At 44.9% G+C, this 23353-nt stretch overlaps 1 protein-coding gene across 2 annotated transcripts in view; it reads right to left on the bottom strand.

Moving 5' to 3' along the window:
- Positions 1-23353, bottom strand: part of myripb (myosin VIIA and Rab interacting protein b) — a 197537-nt gene that overhangs the window by 35440 nt on the left and 138744 nt on the right. For both annotated transcript variants that reach the window (XM_031835980.1, XM_031835981.1), the window contains exon 4: positions 1055-1191. In XM_031835980.1, coding sequence (XP_031691840.1) covers positions 1055-1191 — 137 coding nt within the window. The remainder of the gene's footprint in view (positions 1-1054; positions 1192-23353) is intronic.

The following is a 23353-nucleotide window of genomic DNA, read 5'->3' as shown; positions in this document are numbered from 1 at the left end:
GTAGCAGAGAGAACAGTCTATGTTTAGGGTGGCTGGAGTCTTTGACAATTTGTAGGGCCTTCCTCTGACACCGCCTGTTATAGAGGTCCTGGATGGCAGGAAGCTTGGCCCCAGTGATGTACTGGGCCGTACGCACTACCCTCTGTAGTGCCTTGCGGTGGGAGGCCAAGCAGTTGCCATACCAGGCAGTGATGCAACCCTTCAAGATGCTCTCGATGGTGCAGCTGTGAAACATTTTGAGAATCTGAGGACCCATGCCAAATATTTTCAGTCTCCTGAGGGGGTAGGTTTTGTCGTGTTCTCTTCACGACTGTCTTGATGTGCTTGGACATTGCCTTCCAGATCACACTACGCCTGGATAGGTAGTTAACATGAGCCAACCCCATAATGTGACTTAGCAGTCTGATGTCCAACTGTGCGGTCGATGGCGTGGCACACAAACATTGGTTGATGCAATGCAACGGCCACAATGTAGTCGGCCTGAAACATGACCAATGTCATGATATCAGTTGGTTCAGTGAGTCAGTGACTAGCTTACCTATACCATGAATTTGGTTGTCTCTCTCCTGCTTCCTGCTGCTCTCTGGTCTGGGAACATTAGTGACTCACACACAGCCCTGTCCTGAAATAAATTCTCTGCGTGTGTGTGTGTGTGTGTAAACGAGAAGCGTGGGCGTGTATGTCTGTTAGGCAATGGTTCAGTTTCTCTCCACATAAATGTCCACGTGACGTGTGGGACTGAGTGAGTGTGGTTCTTTGATGCGAGACCTTTTGCCCCCTGTAGTTGAGTTACTAACTGAGATCCATGAATGAGACGTCATAGCCAACAGAGAACGTCAGGCAGTCATTGAGGAGTGGGCCATACAGAAGAGAGCGATCACATCAAAAACTCAACACTAGAGGAATGACACCCGCTGCGTCCCAAATTACACTCTATTCCCTATTTAGTGCACTTCTCAGGCCCCGGTCAAAAGTACTGCACTATATAGGGAAAAGGGTGCCATTTGGGATGCACCCACCTGGAAGAGACAAAAGAGAGAGACATTTCCTGTACCTGGTAGATCTGAATTGCCTCCTCTCTCCACTATGTGATTCCTGTAGAGCGTCTTCAGAACCTTGGCACTGCCGAACCTCTTGAAGCGGCTCTTCAAGTTGTTATAATACCATTCCAGAGACTGGGTCCTCAATATCCTGGAGAGGAGGAGAAGAAAGAGGGAGAGAGAGAGATAAGGGAGAGAGAGAGTCAGTCACAGGTGAAATTAAACATGGCACAGAGTAAAGAGGATGGAGTAAAAAAAGCACAAAGGAACCAGGGAAAACTTCTAATCGCGGCCGACTCAAACTTTGGTACGACGTCATGAAATCCATTAAGAAAACGCAAAGTTTAATTTGATGCCTTTGTATTACCGTGGCAGAGAGATAACGACAGTTTATCGCTTTCGGGCGACGCTGCGCGTTTCATGGGAAACACTTTCCCTTGTGAACAGACGAAGTCAGGGAGAGAAAGCTGGCTGTCTTGTTCTCCGTCCATGGGCTGCATCTGAAATGGCACCCTTTCCCCCTACATAGTGCACTAGGGAAACCCATAGTGCTCTGATCAAAATGAGTGCACTATATAGGGAATAGGGTGCCACCTGAGACACAGCCAGCCCCTGGTGTTATGTCACGGAGTCAAGTCAGGCAGTCAACAGTCCCATTCACAGCCCTTCTCCAGCACTTTTATTGGAATAAGTATCTTGTTAACCCGATGATCCAATGCCATTGGAGTGTATTGTGTATGTTTCCGTGTGTATTGACTGTGCATTGAGGGTGTGTGTGTGTCTGTATGTGCATGTGTGTGTATGTGTTGTGTGCATGCATGTGTGTTTGGATGCCAAATCCTTTTTCTCACGGGTTGGTGTGGATCTGTAGCTGGTATGTGTTTAAAGGGCGCTAGCTGCTTGTCCAGACCAGACTGCTGTGGTCTGTGTGTTACGTAAGCAGTCATTTATGCTGGAGTGTGTTCTGATTTACAAAACATGAGAAAAGCGCTCGCCTTGCGCCACTGTTGCATCGGATTGCGTGAATCTCTGCCAACTTTGTTTTTAATCTCTCCCAAACCTCCGCCCGCCCTATTTCATTTCACACCAAACCCGTCGTACATACTGCTCACATAATGATGCGCGCACACACACACACACACACACACACACACACACACACACACACACACACACACACACACACACACACACACACACACACACACACACACACACACACACACACACACACACACACCGTATCCAACAATACAAAGGAGGTCATGTGCAGAAGGGCGGGGATTGGCTAATTTTAAACCCAAAAAAAGAAAAGAGGATATTCTGTATCTATTGGCAATGAATATGAAAAGCGATCAAAACATTTGTGTAAAACATTAATTTAAACAAGTGCATAACATTCTAAACAACAGGCTTTCACATTGAGGAGTTAGAATGTTATTCATATGTATCCCTTACGTGTCTATGAAACCCAGATGATGGTTTTGATTGACCAAAACCCATTTTAGCGCTAAATGACTAACCTAACGATGAGGGGCCAGCTGGATGATAGGTCTGGGGCGGCAGGTAGCCTAGTGGTTAGAGCGCTGGGCCAGTAAACGAAAGGTTGCTGGATTGAATCCCTGAACTGACAAGGTAAAAAAATCTGTCGTCCTCCCCCTGTGCATAATCTGTTTTGTCATATTATATACACTACCGTTCAAAAGTTTGGGGTCACTTAGAAATGTTCTTGTTTTAGAAAGAAAAGTATATTTTTTCTCCATTAAAATAACATCAAATGGATTAGAAATACAGTGGACATTGCTAATGTTGTAAATAACTATTGTAGCTGGAAACTGAAGATTTTTTATGGAATATCTACATAACCGTACAGAGGCCCATTATTCTCAACTGGCAGCTTCATTAAATAGTACCCGCAAAACACCAGTATCAACGTCAACAGTGAAGAGGCGACTCCGGGATGCTGGCCTTCTAGGCAGAGTTCCTCTGTCCAGTGTCTGTGTTCTTTTGCCCATCTTAATCTTTTCTTCTCATTGGCCAGTCTGAGACATGGCTTTTTCTTCACAACTCTGCGTGAAGGCCAGTAGTACACAGCGAGGGAGTAGTACACAGCGTTGTACGAGATCGTCAGTTTCTTGGCAATTTCTCGCATGGAATAGCCTTCATTTCTCAGAACAAGAATAGCCAGACACGTTTCAGAAGAAATGTATTTGTTTCTGGCCATTTTGAGCCTGTAATCGAACCCACAAATGCTGAAGCTCCAGATACTCAACTCGTCTAAAGGCCAGTTTAATTGCTTCTTTAATCAGAAGAACAGTTTACAGCTGTGCTAACATAATTGCAAAATGGTTTTCTAATGTTCAATTCGCCTTTTAAAATGATACACTTGGATTAGCTAACACAGCGTTCCATTGGAACACAGGAGTGATGGTTGTACGCCTATGTAGATATTCCATAAAAAAATCTGCCATTTCCAGCTACAATAGTAATTTACAACAATAACAATGTCTACACTGTATTTCCGATCAATTTGATGTTATTTTAAATTAACAAAAATATTTCTAAGTGACCCCAAACATTTGAACGGTAGTGTATGTTACCCCTCACTGCCCTGATGAAAGTAAGAGAGTGTGTGGGAGAGAAAGAGATAGAAGGCGTGTTTGTGTGTGCCAGGCAGGAGTGAGTGTGTCTCTCTACGCCAACCCGAGACGAACCAGGTACATATAGAGACGGGAGCAATGGGTACACTGCTAATGGAGGATCCTGAGTGCCCCTGAAGGATGTCGGGTTTTGTAGACTCTCATCCCTCCCTCTGTTCTCTGTGTATTTATTATCTATCCTCCTCTCCTGCCAAATGTGGCCGGCTTCCTTAATTCACGCCCAGGGTCATCCATGTAACGGTAATGGCTGCCAAAAGCGAGCGCGCCCAAATTAAAAGGCCCGGCTGTTTTTTGACTGTATTTATTTTTCAATCCCTGGCTGCTTGCTCCTCACCGCCACCACACGGTCAAACAGGAAATCAATAAATAAACTAGCAACGGAAGAGAACCAGGGGAGAAATACTAATGACACAAATACTAGTGACACAGAGGTATATTGAACAACAGGAATTGTCCCGTGGGGTGTTTAGTTAAGTGGTAGAGTTAGGCCACACAAAATGACATCAATCTTGCCCACAGCGGAATCGAGTGGTATCCAGGCGTCTACGACGTGAGGCAATTTCACCTCGTTAGTGAAATGTGAACGTGTAATTGTTGATTAAACAGGAGGTTGAGACCTCATTTGTCACGTTGCTGTGTGGTGAGTTTGGGACTAGAAAAGCCAGTGCTATCAGATCCACGCTCATGCATATTTCAGTTCTGAATCAGTGGGCTCAACGTGCAGCAGAGCAGCCCTCCTCTCCCTGCGCCTGTCACTCAAGACAGGTAGTGAAACAGACGGGTGAGAATGTATAGTTCAGGTCCGGCATCTGCTCCTTCTCTCCTCCTCCCTGACAGGCTACTTAAACGTCAAGCTATCCACTACACTAACCCTCCAAAAATGAAGTCAGCACAGTAACCCTGTCAAATTAAGTCCGTATATTAACCTCTTCAAATTAAGTCAGTACACTAACCTAACCCTCCTAAATTAAGTCCATACATTAACCGTTTTTGTGAGGAGGAGTATTTTCGGAGAGGGAAGTGTTGTGATCTATGGAACATAACATCTTGTGTGTTTATCCGATATGAGGAAGAATCAAAAGTGAGAATTTGGGAAAGTGAAGTGGATAAGGGGAGGAGGTTTCGGTTGGCAGCCCACTGCTGTAGTACAGCAGTTTTGTGCAAATCCATATTCCATAATAAGGATAAGAAATTCCACGTTTCCTGCTCACATGAATAAGGGAGCGGGATTCCTTTGGAGTGTCTCTTCGTCTTTTGGTTTCTTGGTGCAGAATTTGCCTGCATTACTCCCTCCTCACCCCCTTGCCTTGGAGCTTGGGAGGGAAAGGTTCCCCAACCTAAACGTAATATAGTAAACGAAAATACGGGAAACTCAAATTAGTATGATACGTTACGTTTGGTATGGTACGTATTCCTTTATGGATGTCCTTCACTCATTTCGTATTATACTGTATGTTATGAATTACAATTGGTATGATGTTACATGTTCCAATTCATATATATGTTATGGTTTGCAATACGTATGATATGTTACAAATTCCAATTTGTTGCTATTAACGTTAGTTAGGTGGCTAATTGGCTAACGTTAGCTAGGTTAGGGGCTAGGGGTTTAAGGTTATGGTTAGGGTTAAGTGTTACATTTAGGGTTAGGAGTTAGGTTAAAGTGTTGAGTTTAGGGGAAGGGTTGTCTAACACGCAAAGTAGTTGCAAAATAGCTCAAACGTAAAGTGGCTGCAAAGTTGCTAAAATGCTAAAGTTGTCCGTGATGAGATTCAAACAGGCAACCTTTGGGTTGCTAGACGCTCGCATTAAACGCCCCACCCACCCTCCTTTCGTTTTTGCCTTGAGTAACGTTCTGTCCTATATAACCATACCTAACGTAACATTTTCGTTTACAATGTTACGTCTAGTCTATGAGACCAGGCAGGCATCCCTCCCCCTCCTCGTCTATCTCGCTCTCTCTTCTCCGATCAATTTGCACATATAAATGCGATTTAAATAAAATATGTATGTGAAGTGCAGAAAATAAGCCCCTCTGTGGTTCTGCCAAGCTCCCACTTCCCCGGGCAAAATAAACTATTACCATTATTGACTTTCTGAGGCTTCTAATGAATCAGTGTGCTTTCTGTCAAGGGTGGGTGTGGTGCAGGGAGAGGGGAGGCGAGGGGTGGGGCTGGGTAAAAACACTGTTTCTTTAACATCAAAGATCAAATAGAATCTCCGCTCTGAAACCCTACAGAACATCCCTCTATTTAAGGAAAGAAAATGCTGGTGAAATAAAGCAGGTCTGTGTTTTATGTTTAGTGTCGGAGTTTTGAAGTCTGAGAAGGACATCTTAATGAGTTTGCTGTGAAATGTTTGAACGGTGCTTGTGGGATCTGACCATTTCAATCACAGGATGTGTCAAAACGTCATGGGAGGTTCAAGTTATGTGTCGAAACACATTTCCCCCCCTGTCTGTTGAAAAGCTAGAAAAAAAGTGTATTTTTGTGTGGGAAAATCTTACAGGAAATGATACACAGACACCCACATTTATTTGCCATTGGGTGTAAATGTAATTCAATAAAACCAATTCCATTTACAGACACAAAAACAAATGAGTCCAGACATCCTTTTAACGTGATTTCAATCATAACCGGACAGCTATAAGCGCGGCACAACAGAAAAGGTGAAAATGGTCAGCATTAGACTATGCATTTCACTAACGAGAGAACATGCAAAACATCTGATTTATATAAATCCTTCTGTAATAATGTTTGGCTCTAAATATACATATCAGAGGTCTGAGCCTGGGAGCAGCAGCTTTTCATATTAATAAAAATGAACACAATAATATCATCCTCCCATCTGCCATAATCCCACCCTCCCTCTCACTCTACTTTGTGTGCGTGTGTGTGCATGCGTGTATATTCAAAGACACAGACAAGAGGGGAGTCCATCACCAACTATTATGAAGCAGTATGAGTTCTCTCTGCATCTCCACTACATTAAACATTAAAAAAAGAAAATGTAATAATTATTGAGTCATTTAGCAGATGCTCTTATCCAGAGTGGCTTCCAGGAGCAATTGGGGTTAAGTGCCTTGCTCAAGATCACATTAACAGATTTTCTTCACCAAGTCAGCTTGGGGATTTGAACCAGCATCCTTTCAGTTATTGGTCCAATGCTCTTAACCATTAGGCTACCTGCCGTCACTAGGTTACCTGTCTGAACGGGAAACCTCAGACACTGACAGACGACCGATAGCTCAACCTCATCCCTAAGAAAGGCATGCGTGCTAAGCCATCACAAGCAGTGGCATGGTCTACTTTAAGGGCCATCACATTAGACCCAGATTTTCTTGTGGCCCTCAATGTAAAGAAAGCGTTTCTGACCACAGATCTGTAGGAGGTCCGGATCGACAAAGTCCACCATGAGAAATATTGCAAACCCTAATCCCCAGAATAGGAATCCCACAACAGACCCAGACAGGGATCAGCACATCATCCTTTCCCCTGAGAAAGGGATACTATCTTGGGCCATCACAGGCAGTGAAGTGGCCTGGCCCTGCTGGTTCACAATAAGAGGTGAACACTTGAAATATCCTTTAATCCAGCGAGCGTGTTCAGTGCAGAGCCCTAACAGGAGAGGCAGGTGAAGAGGTAGATGACAGCAGGCAGACTGAAACAGCACTAAGCCCCTCTAGAAGCTGACCTCAGAGTGTGTGTGTGTAAATATGCGCACGCACGCACGCACACAACCACACCCACACATCCCCTGGCCGATTTAGAGGGTCCAGGGTGTTCTGTCTTGCTCATTTAACTCACTTGTGTCTTAAAAAGTCTAAATATAGGAACAGCACATCCTCACTTCTGCTCAGGCACCGCTAGGCAATTCTCTCACTCACCCGAACGCTCATCTTCTCTCTCCCACCCCCCCTTCTCCACCCTCTCCATTGACCCCCTAGCACTGCAACTGGCCATGGCAGCAGCTGAGCGAGCCCTCCCAAATGGCATCCTATTCCCTATATAGTGCACTACTTTTGACCAGTGCCCATATCAGTGCGCGATGTTACCCGGCCCATCGTCACTTCCTGTTCAATGCGGAATGAGGGAGAGCTTGGTTTTGTTCTTTTGAAAAGGGTGGTTTTTTGAAAGTGTATTGGAACGTTTTTTAGTAGCTAGCTAACTGTTTAGTTTGGATCCCGCGACGCAGTTGGCATCCGTTGCTGGGACTTCTAGTCTCTGTTCAGTGATCCTGCCGACCAAAGCCGGGCCAGCTGCCCATCAAGCTAGTGGGGTTTTCTTGAGGGCTTGAAACGCAGCCCGCGACATGGTATGTGGCTGGGACCACGGATTGTCTCTGGTTTGTGGCTGTCTAGATCCCTGCTGTTTGTTGTTTTCAATCTTCCCTGTGACCTACCCTGTCTGGAACTGTGAGGAGAAACAGCGTAACCTACGTTCCTAGCTACCAAATCAAATCAAATTTTATTTGTCACATACACATGGTTAGCAGATGTTAATGCGAGTGTAGCGAAATGCTTGTACTTCTAGTTCCGACAATGCAGTAATAACCAACGAGTAATCTAACCTAAAAATTCCACAACAACAACCTTATACACACACAAGTGTAAAGGGATGAAGAATATGTACATAAAAATATATGAATGAGTGATGGTACAGAACGGCATAGGCAAGATGCAGTAGATGGTATAGAGTACAGTATACACATAGGTGATGCGTAATGTAGGGTATGTAAACATTATATTAAGTGGCATTGTTTAAAGTGGCTAGTGATACATTTTTACATCCATTTTTCCATTATTAAAGTGGCTGGAGTTGAGTCAGTATGTTGGCAGCAGCCACTCAATGTGTGTGGTGGCTGTTTAACAGTCTGATGACCTTGAGATAGAAGCTGTTTTTCAGTCTCTCGGCCCCAGCTTTGATGCACCTGTACTGACCTCGCCTTCTGGATGATAGCGGGGTGAACAGGCAGTGGTTCGGGTAGTTGTTGTCCTTGATGATCTTTATGGCCTTCCTGTGACATCGGCGATGCTGCGCCTTCTTCACCACGCTGTCTGTGTGGGTGGACCAATTCAGTTTGTCCATGATGTGTACACCAAGGAACTTAAAACTTACTACCCTCTCCACTACTGTCCCGTTGATGTGGATAGGGGGGTGCTCCCTCTGCTGTTTCCTGAAGTCCACGATCATCTCCTTTGTTTTGTTGACGTTGAGTGTGAGGTTATTTTCCTGACACCACACTCCGAGGACCCTCACCTCCTTCCTGTAGGCCGCCTCGTCGTTTTTGGTAATCAAGCCTACCACTGTAGTGTCGTCTGCAAACTTGATGATTGAGTTGGAGGCGTGCATGGCCACGCAGTCGTGGGTGAACAGGGAGTACAAGAGAGGGCTCAGAACGCACCCTTGTGGGGCTCCAGTGTTGAGGATCAGCGGGGTGGAGATGTTGTTACCTACCCTCACCACTTGGGGGCGGCCCGTCAGGAAGTCCAGTACCCAGTTGCACAGGGCGGAGTCGAGACCCAGGAACAACGATGGCCCTCTTGAAGCATGTGGGAACAGCAGACTGGGATAAGGATTGATTGAATATGTCCGTAAACACACCAGCCAGCTGGTCTCCGCATGCTCTAAGGACACGACTGGGGATGCCGTCTGGGCCTGCAGCCTTGAGAGGGTTAACACGTTTCAAAGTTTTACTCACGTCGGCTGCAGTGAAGGAGAGTCCACAGGTTTTGGTAGTGGGCAGTGTCAGTGGCACTGTATACCATAACCAAAGACCAAAGACCAAAGACCAAAGACCAAAGCCGGTGGGAGTACCGTTGAGGACAGTGTTGTCTCTCTATCACACGTGAAGGATCTTTTAAACAAACAAAAACAAACAAAAATAGTTCCACAAGCAGTTGTTACAAAAACAAGAAAATAGCTTCAAGTGTTTTGTCCAAATACTGGTGGATTCAACAAATAAAACAATGGACGACCTGACTAGAGAGGTCCAGGACCTGAAGAACAATTTGCAGTTCTCGCTGGGTCAGCTCGATGAGTTGAAACAGGAAAACGGCAAGATGACATCAATCTGTAAGTCATTGAGAGAGGACATCAGTTCTGTGTGTGAATCCATAAAAACAATGACAGAGAAATCAGATTATCGAGGGACAAACAAGGCAGAACAACATGGCTGTGGACACAATTCCAGAATCTCTACATGAGACCTGGAACGAAGTCTGAGGACAAAGTGAGGGAAATGATTTCTGAGAAATTGAAAATGGACCACAGGAAGATTGAGGTGGAGCGTGCCCACAGGACTGGAAAACCCACCACCGGCACAGGTGACAGGCCCAGGCTGATAGTGGTCAAGTTCCTGAGGTTCAAGGACAAGGTAGGTGAGCCAACAGCAGAGGGAGCACCCCCCTATCCACATCGACGGGGGCTAATAAGTCTGGCTGCACATCTGACTTGCTGACTTACTGCAAATGTAGAAATAATGCGACTAAACTCAACAAAAAGAAGAACAACTGTATTACGAAGCCAAGATCAATGACATAAAGAATGATGAAAAACAACTTTGGAGTACTTTAAATGACATTATGGGTATAAAGATGAATTCAACTCCATCTTTCATCAAATCAGATGGCTTATTCATCACAAAACAATTTGATGTTAACACATTTTTTATGATTACTTCATTGACAAAGTGGGTAAACTTAGGCAGGAAATACCAACAACGAAAAGTGAGCTATCTTATTCATGCATAAAAAAAACAAATAATGAAAGAAAAGCATTGCAAGTTTGAATTTTGTAAAGTTAGTGTGGGAGAGGTGGAAAAATGATTGTTATCGATCAATAATTACAAACTTCCTGGCATTGACAACTTCGATGGTAGCTGACTCTATAGCCACTTCTATCTGTCATATCTTTAATCTGAGCCTAGAGGAAAGTCTGTCTCTTAATAAACTATTGGAAAAAATGGTGTTTGACCAAACACAATGTTATTTCTCTGTAAACAAATTAACAACAGACATTAAGCATACTTATAAAGAAGGGCATGGACTGCACTGACACAAATGACTGATGATTGGTTGAAAGAAATTGATAATAAAAATATTATGGGAGCTGTACTGTTAGATTTCAGTGCAGCCTTTGATATTATTGACCATAACCTGTTGTTGAAAAAAACTTGTGTGTTATGACTTTTCAACCTCTGGCATTTCGTGGATTCAGAGCTATCTATATAATATAACTCAAAGGGTTTTCTTTCATCTTTAATTTCTCTAATGTCAAACATGTAACGTGTGGGGTACCGCAGAGCAGCTCTGTAGGTCCTCTATTCTTTTCTATTTTTACCACTGGCATTAAACAAAGCATGTGTGTCCATGTATGCTGATGATTCAACCATATACACATCAGCAACCGCAGCTAATGAAGTCACTAAAACCCTTAACAAAGAGTTGCAGTCTGTTTTGGAATGGATGGCCAGTAATAAACTGGTCCTGAACATCTCTAAAACTAAGAGCATTGTATTTGGTACAAATCTTCCTTAAATTCTTCCTTAAATTCTAGACCTCAGCTGAATCTGGTAATGAATGGTGAGGCTGTTTTTATTTATTTTTTATTTTATTTTTATTTTATTTAACCTTTATTTAACCAGGTAGGCTAGTTGAGAACAAGTTCTCATTTGCAACTGCGACCTGGCCAAGATAAAGCATAGCAGTGTGAGCAGACAACAAAGAGTTACACATGGAGTAAACAATTAACAGGTCAATAACACAGTAGAAAACAAAGGGGGAGTCTATATACAATGTGTGCAAAAGGCATGAGGAGGTAGGCAAATAATTACAATTTTGCAGATTAACACTGGAGTGATGAATGATCAGATGGTCATGTACAGGTAGAGATATTGGTGTGCAAAAGAGCAGAAAAGTAAATAAATAAAAACAGTATGGGGATGAGGTAGGTGAAGAAGGGTGGGCTATTTACCAATAGACTATGTACAGCTGCAGCGATCGGTTAGCTGCTCAGATAGCTGATGTTTGAAGTTGGTGAGGGAGATAAAAGTCTCCAACTTCAGCGATTTTTGCAATTCGTTCCAGTCACAGGCAGCAGAGTACTGGAACGAAAGGCGGCCAAATGAGGTGTTGGCTTTAGGGATGATCAGTGAGATACACCTGCTGGAGCGCGTGCTACGGATGGGTGTTGCCATCGTGACCAGTGAGCTGAGATAAGGCGGAGCTTTACCTAGCATAGACTTGTAGATGACCTGGAGCCAGTGGGTCTGGCGACGAATATGTAGCGAGGGCCAGCCGACTAGAGCATACAAGTCGCAGTGGTGGGTGGTATAAGGTGCTTTAGTGACAAAACGGATGGCACTGTGATAGACTGCATCCAGTTTGCTGAGTAGAGTGTTGGAAGCCATTTTGTAGATGACATCGCCGAAGTCGAGGATCGGTAGGATAGTCAGTTTTACTAGGGTAAGCTTGGCGGCTTGAGTGAAGGAGGCTTTGTTGCGGAATAGAAAGCCGACTCTTGATTTGATTTTCGATTGGAGATGTTTGATATGAGTCTGGAAGGAGAGTTTGCAGTCTAGCCAGACACCTAGGTACTTATAGACGTCCACATATTCTAGGTCGGAACCATCCAGGGTGGTGATGCTAGTCGGGCATGCAGGTGCAGGCAGCGACCGGTTGAAAAGCATGCATTTGGTTTTACTAGCGTTTAAGAGCAGTTGGAGGCCACGGAAGGAGTGTTGTATGGCATTGAAGCTTGTTTGGAGGTTAGATAGCACAGTGTCCAAAGACGGGCCGAAAGTATATAGAATGGTGTCGTCTGCGTAGAGGTGGATCAGGGAATCGCCCGCAGCAAGAGCAACATCATTGATATACACAGAGAAAAGAGTCGGCCCGAGAATTGAACCCTGTGGCACCCCCATAGAGACTGCCAGAGGACCGGACAGCATGCCCTCCGATTTGACACACTGAACTCTGTCTGCAAAGTAATTGGTGAACCAGGCAAGGCAGTCATCCGAAAAACCGAGGCTACTGAGTCTGCCGATAAGAATATGGTGATTGACAGAGTCGAAAGCCTTGGCAAGGTCGATGAAGACGGCTGCACAGTACTGTTTTTTATCGATGGCGGTTATGATGTCGTTTAGTACCTTGAGTGTGGCTGAGGTGCACCCATGACCGGCTCGGAAACCAGATTGCACAGCGGAGAAGGTACGGTGGGATTCGAGATGGTCAGTGACCTGTTTGTTGACTTGGCTTTCGAAGACCTTAGATAGGCAGGGCAGGATGGATATAGGTCTGTAACAGTTTGGGTCCAGGGTGTCTCCCCCTTTGAAGAGGGGGATGACTGCGGCAGCTTTCCAATCCTTGGGGATCTCAGACGAGATGAAAGAGAGGTTGAACAGGCTGGTAATAGGGGTTGCGACAATGGTGGCAGATAGTTTCAGAAATAGAGGGTCCAGATTGTCAAGCCCAGCTGATTTGTACGGGTCCAGGTTTTGCAGCTCTTTCAGAACATCTGCTATCTGGATTTGGGTAAAGGAGAACCTGGAGAGGCTTGGGCGAGGAGCTGCGGGGGGGGCGGAGCTGTTGGCCGAGGTTGAAGTAGCCAGGCGGAAGGCATGGCCAGCCGTTGAGAAATGCTTATTGAAGTTTTCGATAATCATGGATTTATCAGTGGTGACCGTGTTACCTAGCCTCAGTGCAGTGGGCAGCTGGGAGGAGGTGCTCTTGTTCTCCATGGACTTCACAGTGTCCAAGAACTTTTTGGAGTTGGAGCTACAGGATGCAAACTTCTGCCTGAAGAAGCTGGCCTTAGCTTTCCTGACTGACTGCGTGTATTGGTTCCGGACTTCCCTGAACAGTTACATATCACGGGGACTATTCGATGCTATTGCAGTCCGCCACAGGATGTTTTTGTGCTGGTCGAGGGCAGTCAGGTCTGGGGTGAACCAAGGGCTGTATCTGTTCTTAGTTCTGCATTTTTTGAACGGAGCATGCTTATCTAAAATGGTGAGGAAGTTACTTTTAAAGAATGACCAGGCATCCTCAACTGACGGGATGAGGTCAATGTCCTTCCAGGATACCCAGGATACACGGGCCAGGTCGATTAGAACAAGTTAAGGAGAGTAAATTACTTGGTGTTACCTTAGATTGTAAACTGTCATGGTCAAAACATATAAATTCAATAGTTGTAAAGATGGGGAGAGGTCTGTACGTAATAAAGAGATTATTTGACACCACACTCCAAAAAGCAAGTTCTGCAGGCTCTAGTTTGGTCTTATCTTGATTGTTGTCGAGTCGTGTGGTCGAGTGCTGCATCTCTTTGTAGATACTATGCATGCCATTCTCTCTTGGCTAAGAGTTGGAGAGAGACTGACTGCATCACTTCTTCTTTTTATAAGAAATGTTGATGTGTTGAGAATCCCAAATGGTTTGCATAGTCAACTTACACACAGCTCTGACACATACTTACCCCACCAGACGTGCCCCAAGGGGTCTTTTCACAGTCACACAATTCAAGAAAGGGTACAATATTATACAGAGCCATTATTGCGTGGAACTCCGTTCCATCTCATATTGCTCAAATAAACAGCAACACCTCACAACACAACGCCTCGCCCCTATTTGACCTAGATAGTTTGTCTGTATGTACTGATATGTAGGCTACGTGTGCCGTAAAAATAATGTTTTTATGTAGTTCTGTCCTTGAGCTGTTCTTATCTATTAATCTTCTGTATTGTGTCAAGTTTCATGTTTTGTGTGGACACCAGGAAAAGTAGCTGCTGATTCAGCAAAAGCTAATGGGGATCCTAATAAAATTCCAATACCAAATAGGTTGGCATTTTTTTATTTTTTTATTTATATATTTGGGACACATCCCAGGACAGACTGTTTATATTGTGCCCAATCGGAACCTAAATCCATGCAGGTAATATGTATTGAGAGAGCAATTGGATATGAGATTTTTTTTTAAAGAGAATGGGAATAAAGAAGTCAAAAGCCTCCCTTCAAAGTATCCATCACAGTTGGTCTGGGAGATGCTGCACATGGTGTGAGATTGTGAGAGCGGTGAGTGTGCGTGTGTACATGTGAAGCGAGCATCTGTTGAAGCAAGCGGTGCAGAACAGCTACGAGGGGACAAAATCGTGAGGATTTATATGGCAGTAATCTTTTCCGTTGTCCGGAGTCTCTTCCCATTAATTCAGTAGGTGGCTAATGATAGCCACGGGTGACGCTATCCTTGTTTAGAGCAATGACATCCGTTGAGGCGAGCACAGCAGCAGCTGAAGACACAGGTGTCTGAGGAAGAAAACAAATCAATGGCCACTCCAAGCACATTTATAAAAGAACTAGCATGACCACGCTAATAATACAACATTCTAGTCAATCATAAAGTGGGAGGAGGTCAAAATAAATGGAAAAAAAACTATCCACCAAATCTATTCATTTTTAAAATGTTGACTACTTCTCCTTGTCAATGTCATACATCCTACGGGGAAATAATGTTCTTGTATTCAAACATATAATGTCGGCCCCTGGGTCGTTTGTTTCACCCGGGCAAGAAAAGGTTGACGACCCCTGCATACCTGTCTCTGACCTTGCATTGTACCAGTGGTGCAATGTAGCTCAGAGTTAGAAGGCTATTGCTGTGTTAGAAAATGTCCATCCTCTTAATGAAACCTAACACCTTAGCCGGAAAATGTAACTGGCTGGAAATGAAAGGATTTGAGATGACATAACTGCCAGGCTAAAAAGGCTTCAGATTCCTCGAGAAGGAGATCCATGCCTTGTGGAAATCCCCATAAGAACAACCCAATCACAAGCCCAATGCTTTGACGTAATGTCACCTTGCTTGTTTCATACATGGCACACCTAAAGGTTCTATATAGAACCCACAAGCTGAGGTGCTTGTGGAGGCCAGGTCATTTGATGCAACACTCCATCACTCTCCTTCTTGGTCAAATAGCCCTTACACAGCCTGGAGGTGTGTTGAGTCATTGTCCTGTTGAAAAACAAATGAAAGTCCCACTAAGCACAAACCAGAATGGATGGCGTATCGCCGCAGAATGCTGTGGTAGCCATGCTGGTTAAGTGTGCCTTGAATTCTAAATAAATCACAGACAGTGTCACCAGCAAAGCACCCCACACCATCACACCTCCTCCTCCATGTTTCACGATGGGAACCACACATGCGGAGATCATCCGTTCACTTACTCTGCGTCTCAAAGACACGGCGGTTGCAACAGAATAAAGGACAGATTTCCACCGGTCTAATGTTCATTGCTCGTGTTTCTTGGCCAAAGAAAGTCTCTTCTTCCTATTGGTGTCCTTCAGTAGTGGTTTCTTTGCAGCAACTCGACCATGAAGGCTTGATTTAGGCAGTCTCCTCTGAACAGTTGATGTTGAGATGTTGAATGTATTTGGGCTGCAATTATCTGAGGCTGGTAACTCTAATGAACTCATCCTCTGCAGCAGAGGTAAATCTGAGTCTTCCTTTCCTGTGGCGGTCCTCACGTGAGCCAGTTTCATCATAGCGCTTGAGGGTTTTTGCAACTGCACTTGAAGAAACTTTCAAAGTTCATGACATGTTCCCGGATTGACTGACCTTCATGTCTTAAAGTAATGATGGAATGTCTTTTCTCTTTGCTTATTTGAGCCGTTCTTGTCATAATATGGACTTGGTATTTTTTCCAAATAGGGTTATCTTGTGTCTACCACCCCTAACTTGTATACCACCCCTGATTGACAACTGATTGGCTCAAATGCATTAAGAACAAAATAAATTCCAAAAATGTACTTTTAACAAGGCACACCTGTTAATTGAAATGCATTCCAGGTGACTAACTCATGAAGCTGGTTGAGAGAATGCAAAGAGTATTCAAAGCTGTCATCAAGGCAAAGGGTGGCTACTTTGAAGGATCTCAAATATAAAATAGATTTTGATTTGTGTAACACTTTTTTGCTTACTACATGATTCCATGTGTCATTTCATAGCTTTGATGTCTTCACTATTATTCTACAATGTAGAAAATAGTGCAAATTAAGAAAAACCCTTGAATGAGTGGGTGTGTCCAAACTTTTGAATGGTACTGTATTTATAGGGGGCAATGGAGGGTGGATAAAGTTAATGGAAAGTTAATGAGTGGGGAAGGGGGAGTGCAGAAAGGTTACATTCTGTCAAAACATGGTATTGCTAAATATTATGGCTCCTAAGGAGGCAGGCAAATGGCAACAGTCTGGTTTCAGTCACTGATAAGGTAGGACAGCCGTGGATTAGGGAAGAGTGAGGAATTCGGCCCGAGGTCAGGTCAGATGAAGTGAGAAGGAACAGTCCTATCCCACACACATGACCACACCCATGAAGGTTCTACCATGAGGCAGGGCCATGACCACCCCAGTGAGAGGAACCAATTAAGTTCCTGACTAGCAACAGCGATGTACTGGCTGTCTAGATGTGCAAGGAGTTGACTCCGCCTAGTAGGAGGGTATAAATATGTGCTTGTGTAAACATGTCTTTGTAGCTGTATGACCCAGTGGCTGAATAAACTTGGTTTGAGCTTTTTCTAGTTGTCCGTGAGTCTTTGTTCAGAACCTATATGAGTATGTAGGACATACAGCATATACCTACCGCGTAGACACGTAATGACACCTGCAGAGAGGGTAAAACATTCAGGGATAGAGAAAGTGTAGATACCATTGGAGCAAAACTGTGAGAGAGAGAAAGAGAGAAAGAGAGAGAGGTGAGTAGGAAAAAGAAAGCGAGATGGAGAATTGAGATTGTCTGTCTATATTACAGAGAGAGGTCATGGCGACAATATCACACACCCAGACAGTCTTCTATTTATTCCAGACTCCTATTTATAGAAGCCTCTTTTCCCCGCCACCATAATTCCCAGTGTGTGTAATCCTTGAGGATCGATGTTCAAATGGAGAGAGAGAGAGTGTCCGTGCGGCCGCAGCAGTCAGCTATCTTTCATCTCCGGGGCTGCAGTTCCTTCAAGTGTTCTCTCTCTGCCCTGGCTCACTCCACGGGTAACAAACCATTTCTATTTGCCCTTTGAAGGCAAGTCTTTGCCTGATAAGCCAGCCGACCAGCCAACCAGCCAGTCGACCAGCCAGCCAGGCGACCAGCCAGACGACCAGCCAACCAGCCAGCCGACCTGTCGGGCCAAAAGCGGTTTCTCCCCAGAAAGGGAATATCTAGGGTAGTTATGCTGGATGGGATGTGGCCCCAGAAATGAAGGGTGAATCAACCTCTATCAAAGCATCCAAACACGGTCTTTTAGCTACTACTAACAGGCTAAACTTTTAAAGTCTGAAATATGGCATATCAATTGGCAGCACCACATCATCGTTTAAAAGGCCCGAAAACGAGACAAAGATCAACTGTGAGAGAGCAGAGGCTGTCAAATCAAACAGAGGAAGTGGAGTGCTGCTTCCTGAACCCCAAGGGCATGATGGGGAACTGTCAGTGAACTTCCTGTGAGGCTTCCTGTGTCACACAGTGGAAACGCTCTTCAAAACAACTGTGGGGTGTCAGGGACGCTCTCTTGCAGTTTGAAACGCCGCTGGTTTGAGTCTTATAAAGGGCAGTAAAATTCCACCCTCATTTATCAAACCCACGACCATCAGGGTTGTAATGTGTGAATGCTGCCGGTAGTGTAATATGGAAAAGTATTTACTGTCAGATGGTGTGTTAGTGTATCTATGCCATTTCTCTACAAGAAGGATTATCAATGTGTTCAAGTTTCACACACACACACACACACACACACACACACACACACACACACACACACACACACACACACACACACACACACACACACACACACACACACACACACAGAGCTGTGTTATGAACTATCCCCTCGCGCAGCTCTCGGCTCACTCCTAACAAAGCAGAATTTTTCCAGCTTCACTCATATTGAGCCGCTCCACATACACACAGCGAACTGACTTACCCTGCAGAGATGAGTGTGTTGTCTCTGGTCCAGGCTTACTTTAATACTCCCTCAATGGACTAGCTCACAGAGAAAGGCACCCGTGTGTGTGTGTGTGTGTGTGTGTGTGTGTGTGTGTCCGTATGTGTGTGAGTTAGTGAATGGATTACTCATAAAAGCATATCTATAATAGGAATGAATAGGGATGTAATGGATGTGTGCGTCTGTGTGTGTGTGCGCGCATGCACATGAGTGTGTGTGTGTGTGTGTGTGTGCGCGTGCATCAGAATAATTCTTCCACGCTTGTCACCCTAAGGCCACATTCTCCAGTCACTTCAGTGCATTTTACATCAGGCTGCCTTGCCAAAAACGGGGTCATAAACTCAGGCATCACTGCAGCCCGGCCAATTAACAAACCAATGAATGGCCCCTTTTCCCAAACAAGCCCCTAGCCTCCCGAGCCCCTAGGGTTCAGTTTCCTCCAAGTTACAGACACAATGCAAGCCACAAGACAAAACACTTCAGCGGCCATCTCTCTCTAACTATCTTCCTCCTCCCTGTGAATGATCCCAAACCACAAAACAAAGGTCTCTGAAGATCTGTATAATATAGCTGCAGTATATGAATAGGGAATTATCTGCAGTATATGAATATGCAAAAAAAGAAGGAATATTAATTTTATACAACATGGACAGTGAATTCAAGCTCCAATGTCTCTGTAGGTATGTCCCAAAATGGCACCCTATTCCCTATGTCGTTTTAATACTTTTTGGGTAGTAGTGCACTATACAGGGGATAGGGTGTCATTTGGGATGCGACCTGTGTCCGATAAAGACATACAACAAGCTCATTCCATTTCCTGTCCGGCTCTAACTCGTCCATAAGACAGCAGTCAGTCAGAGAGACCTAACACATCAGTCTGTCTGCTTTGGCCCATGTCCTGAGCTGTGCTGACAAGCCAGAAACGCAGCACACTTCAGCATGCCACTAGTGTGTGTGTGTGTGTGTGTGTGTGTGTGTGTGTGTGTGTGTGTGTGTGTGTGTGTGTGTGTGCAAGTACGTGTGTGTGCCCCTCGGGCAGTGTGTGGTAGCGCCCCAAATGACACCCTATTCCCTATATAGTGCACTACTTTTGACCAGGGCCCCTAGTGTACTATGTAGGGAATAGGGTGAAATTTGGTAACCAACCTACCTGTCAGGCCAGAGAGTCAGTCTGGTTTATTCACTACTCACTCAGCTCAACAGACGGAGAGACTGGGAGAGACAGACCAGGATGGATCAGTGACTACACGAGACAAGCTGTAGATATCACGCATATTAACAACTCACTTTCCCTGTTACTCTCTCTCTCTCTATATCTGTGCAAATAGAACAGTGTTACATATTTGGTTGAATCTCCAGGAGAACATTAGGAAGTCCCGGTTGACATCACGCACGCATCCTTCTGTTGCTCTTTCTCTGCAAAGAGAGTCATTATGAGAGGACTACCCATGTTTGATTGACAGTGAATCCCAATCCATGTCTCAATAGACATCACATGCATGTAAGTTTATATAGCTGTTTCGTACGCTGCCTCTCAGCCCTGAGGTCAAAGGCCTCTCTCTCTCTCTCTCCCCCTTTCTCTGTCTCTGTCTTTCTCTCTGTCTCTCTCGCTCTCATTACATAGGCAGCTATTTGCAAACCAGAGGTGCATTCAACAAGGTAAATAGTTTGCGAGCGGTAGCTAACAGAAGCTTACGAATTCCATTCGTTTTGTGATTACGCTCTCCACAGCCAATGTGAGTAAGACCTTTAAACAGGTCAACATTCACAAGGCCAGACAGATTACCAGGACGTGTACTCCGAGCATGTGGTGACCAACTGGCAAGTGTCTTCACTGACATTTTCAAACTCTCCCTGACCGAGTCTGTAATACCAACATGTTTTGAGCAGACCATCATAGTCCCTGTGCCCAAGAACACTAAGGTAACGTACCTAAATGACTACCGACCCGTAGCACTCACGTCTGTAGCCATGAAGTGCTTTGAAAGCCTGGTCATTGCTCACATCAACACCATTATCCCAGAAACCCCAGACCCACTCCAATGTGCATACCGCCCCAACAGATCCACAGATGATGCAATCTCTATTGCACTCCACACTGCCCTTCCCCACATGGACAAAAGGAACACCTATGTGAGAATGCTATTCATTGACTACAGCTCAGCGTTCCACACCATAGTGCCCTCAAAGCTCATCACTAAGCCAAGGACCCTGGGACTAAACACCTCCCTCTGCAACTGGATCCTAGACTTCCTGACGGGCGCCCCCGGGTGGTAAAGGTTAGGTAACAACACATCCGCCACGTTGATCCTCAACACGGGGGCCCCTCAGGGGTGCGTGCTCAGTCCCCTCCTGTACTCCCTGTTCACTCATGACAGCATGGCCAGGCACGACTCCAACACCATCATTAAGTTTGTCGATGACAACAGTGGTAGGCCTGATCAGGTTCTACCACTGCACCATCGAGAGCATCCTGGCGGGTTGCATCATTGCCTGGTATGGCAACTGCTCGGCTTCCGACCGCAAGACACTACAGAGGGTAGTGCGTATGGCCCAGTACATCACTGAAGCCAAACTTCCTGCCATCCAAGACCTCTAAACCAGGCGGTGTCAGAGGAAGGCCCTAAAAATTGTCAGACTTCAGCCACCCTAGTCATAGACTATTCTCTCTGCTACCGCACAGCAAGCGGTACCAGAGCTCCAAGTATACAGTAGGTCCAAGATGCTTCTAAACAGCTTCTATCCCCAAGCCATAAGACTACTGAACATCTAATCAAAGGCTACCCAGACTACTTGCATTCCACCCCCCCCCCCCCCTTTACGCTGCTGCTACTCTTTTATTATCTATGTATAAGTAACTTTAATAACACTACCCACATGTATATATTACCTCAATTACCTCAACTAACCGGTGCCCCTGCACATTGACTCTGTACCAGTACCCCCTGTATATAGCCTCCCTATTTTACTGCTGCTCTTTAACTATGTTACTTTATCATCATGTTTATCATTTTTTTAGGTCATTTTCTTAAAACTGCATTGTTGGTTAAGGGCTTGTAAGGAAGCATTTCACTGAGAAGTCTACACCTGTTGCATTCGGCACATGTGACAAATAACATTCGCCAACATAGCCAACAGTCTGAGATGGTAGCGCTGAAGTGCATTTCCTACGGTCGCCTTCTTAGAGGCAAACAGTAAACACGTAGTTTAATCCTGTTAGAAATCGTGACAGATTAAGAAAACGCAGGGCTAAAATAAGGATGTTTGGGAGGAGGATTGTGGTAAAGTGAGATATGGAGACTAGTTTGTGTGGGTGGGAATGCATCGGCTCTGTTCTGTGTTTAGTCTGCTTGCGAATGAAACAAATGAGGCTTGCTCTCTGATCATTACAATACTAATTGAACAATCGTTCGAAAAAATGGAGGGATACGTCTGGGAAGCCACGCTGATCAAGGTACTGTCGTTAAAAAGCATGTACTTAGCAGATTTCCTATAAACACTTCTGATGTCAAATGTAAATCGAAAATCGATAGGACAAAGCAGTGCAAAATGACTTATTCTAACACGCTAAATCAAAACTGATACACTGCATCAACAACATGATGTGACACTGTCTGAATTATGGCATTAGAGAACCTCATTATGCAGGCCTTCGGTGTGCATGACTTATTGCAAGCTACTATAAGCCTCAAGAGGAGGGCTAGGGCATAGCTACACCTTCGAGTTTAACGTGCCTTTGATGTTCCCCCGAGACCCCTATACTCTCTCTTTGATGTAGACACACGTGCCATAGCATTCCATGAGATGGGACTGGAGAGCGCGTAAACAACACAATGAATAGCAACTTGCACTGCCGGTGGAAATGACAGTATCATTTTGAGAAGGCAATCCAATATGAAAGTGGTCCGATTTTATAGCGATTTTACATCAATACAGTGTGGCCTAAGGCTCATAGTACCTAGTAGATTGCAGTGAGACAAACGCATTACGTGCGTATGGGTTCGGGTTGGGACACGTACCACTCCATTTACAGATTAGAAACCTTATATGGCCTACTGTGAAAGGCCACTCTGGCTGATTGCTTGCAGTCAAAGGTCAATAGTAATGCCGTGGGCCTATCTTTGGGGAAGAAGGTAGATGGGAAACCATTCAAATAGAGCAAGGTGGGTGATTTAATAGGGAGGCGAGGCGCTAACCCGCTAACTGACCTGGTGAATAAACATGCTCAGCTGGGTGTGAAAAGTATTGAACTGAATCAGACTTGTAAAAGAGGACGTCTGGGAAAATGTCTGCTGCCTGCATGCCATTCGAAAACAAAACCGCCAACAACAGCGGGACAAATCTGGAGGGGAGCGTGTGCGTGCTGAGTGTTAGCGAACTAGTTAGCACTAAGCTAGCGTTAGCCCGAGGGGGTCTTTACACTGGGCTGAGATGGAGACAACAACACCACTGTGGTTTTTGTCCCTTTGCAGTCAGGCAGTCTCCTGGGGACCACTCTGTTTACCAACAGAGCTTCAACACGGACTGCTTGCCAACAGGGAGAACTAAGGAACAGCTAGCAGCAGAGAACTGAATATTGTATAAGTTGTTGTGAAACTGTTCAACCATGATGGGCAGTAGCCTAAGGACAGGTGAATGTGTGGTCATATCCCCCCATGCTGATATACA

Source organism: Oncorhynchus kisutch, linkage group LG11 (assembly GCF_002021735.2).
Source record: "Oncorhynchus kisutch isolate 150728-3 linkage group LG11, Okis_V2, whole genome shotgun sequence".
NCBI classification, from domain to species: domain Eukaryota; kingdom Metazoa; phylum Chordata; class Actinopteri; order Salmoniformes; family Salmonidae; genus Oncorhynchus; species Oncorhynchus kisutch.
The sequence above is the reverse complement of the archived record's forward strand: the minus strand, read 5'-3'. Positions and strand labels throughout refer to the sequence as shown.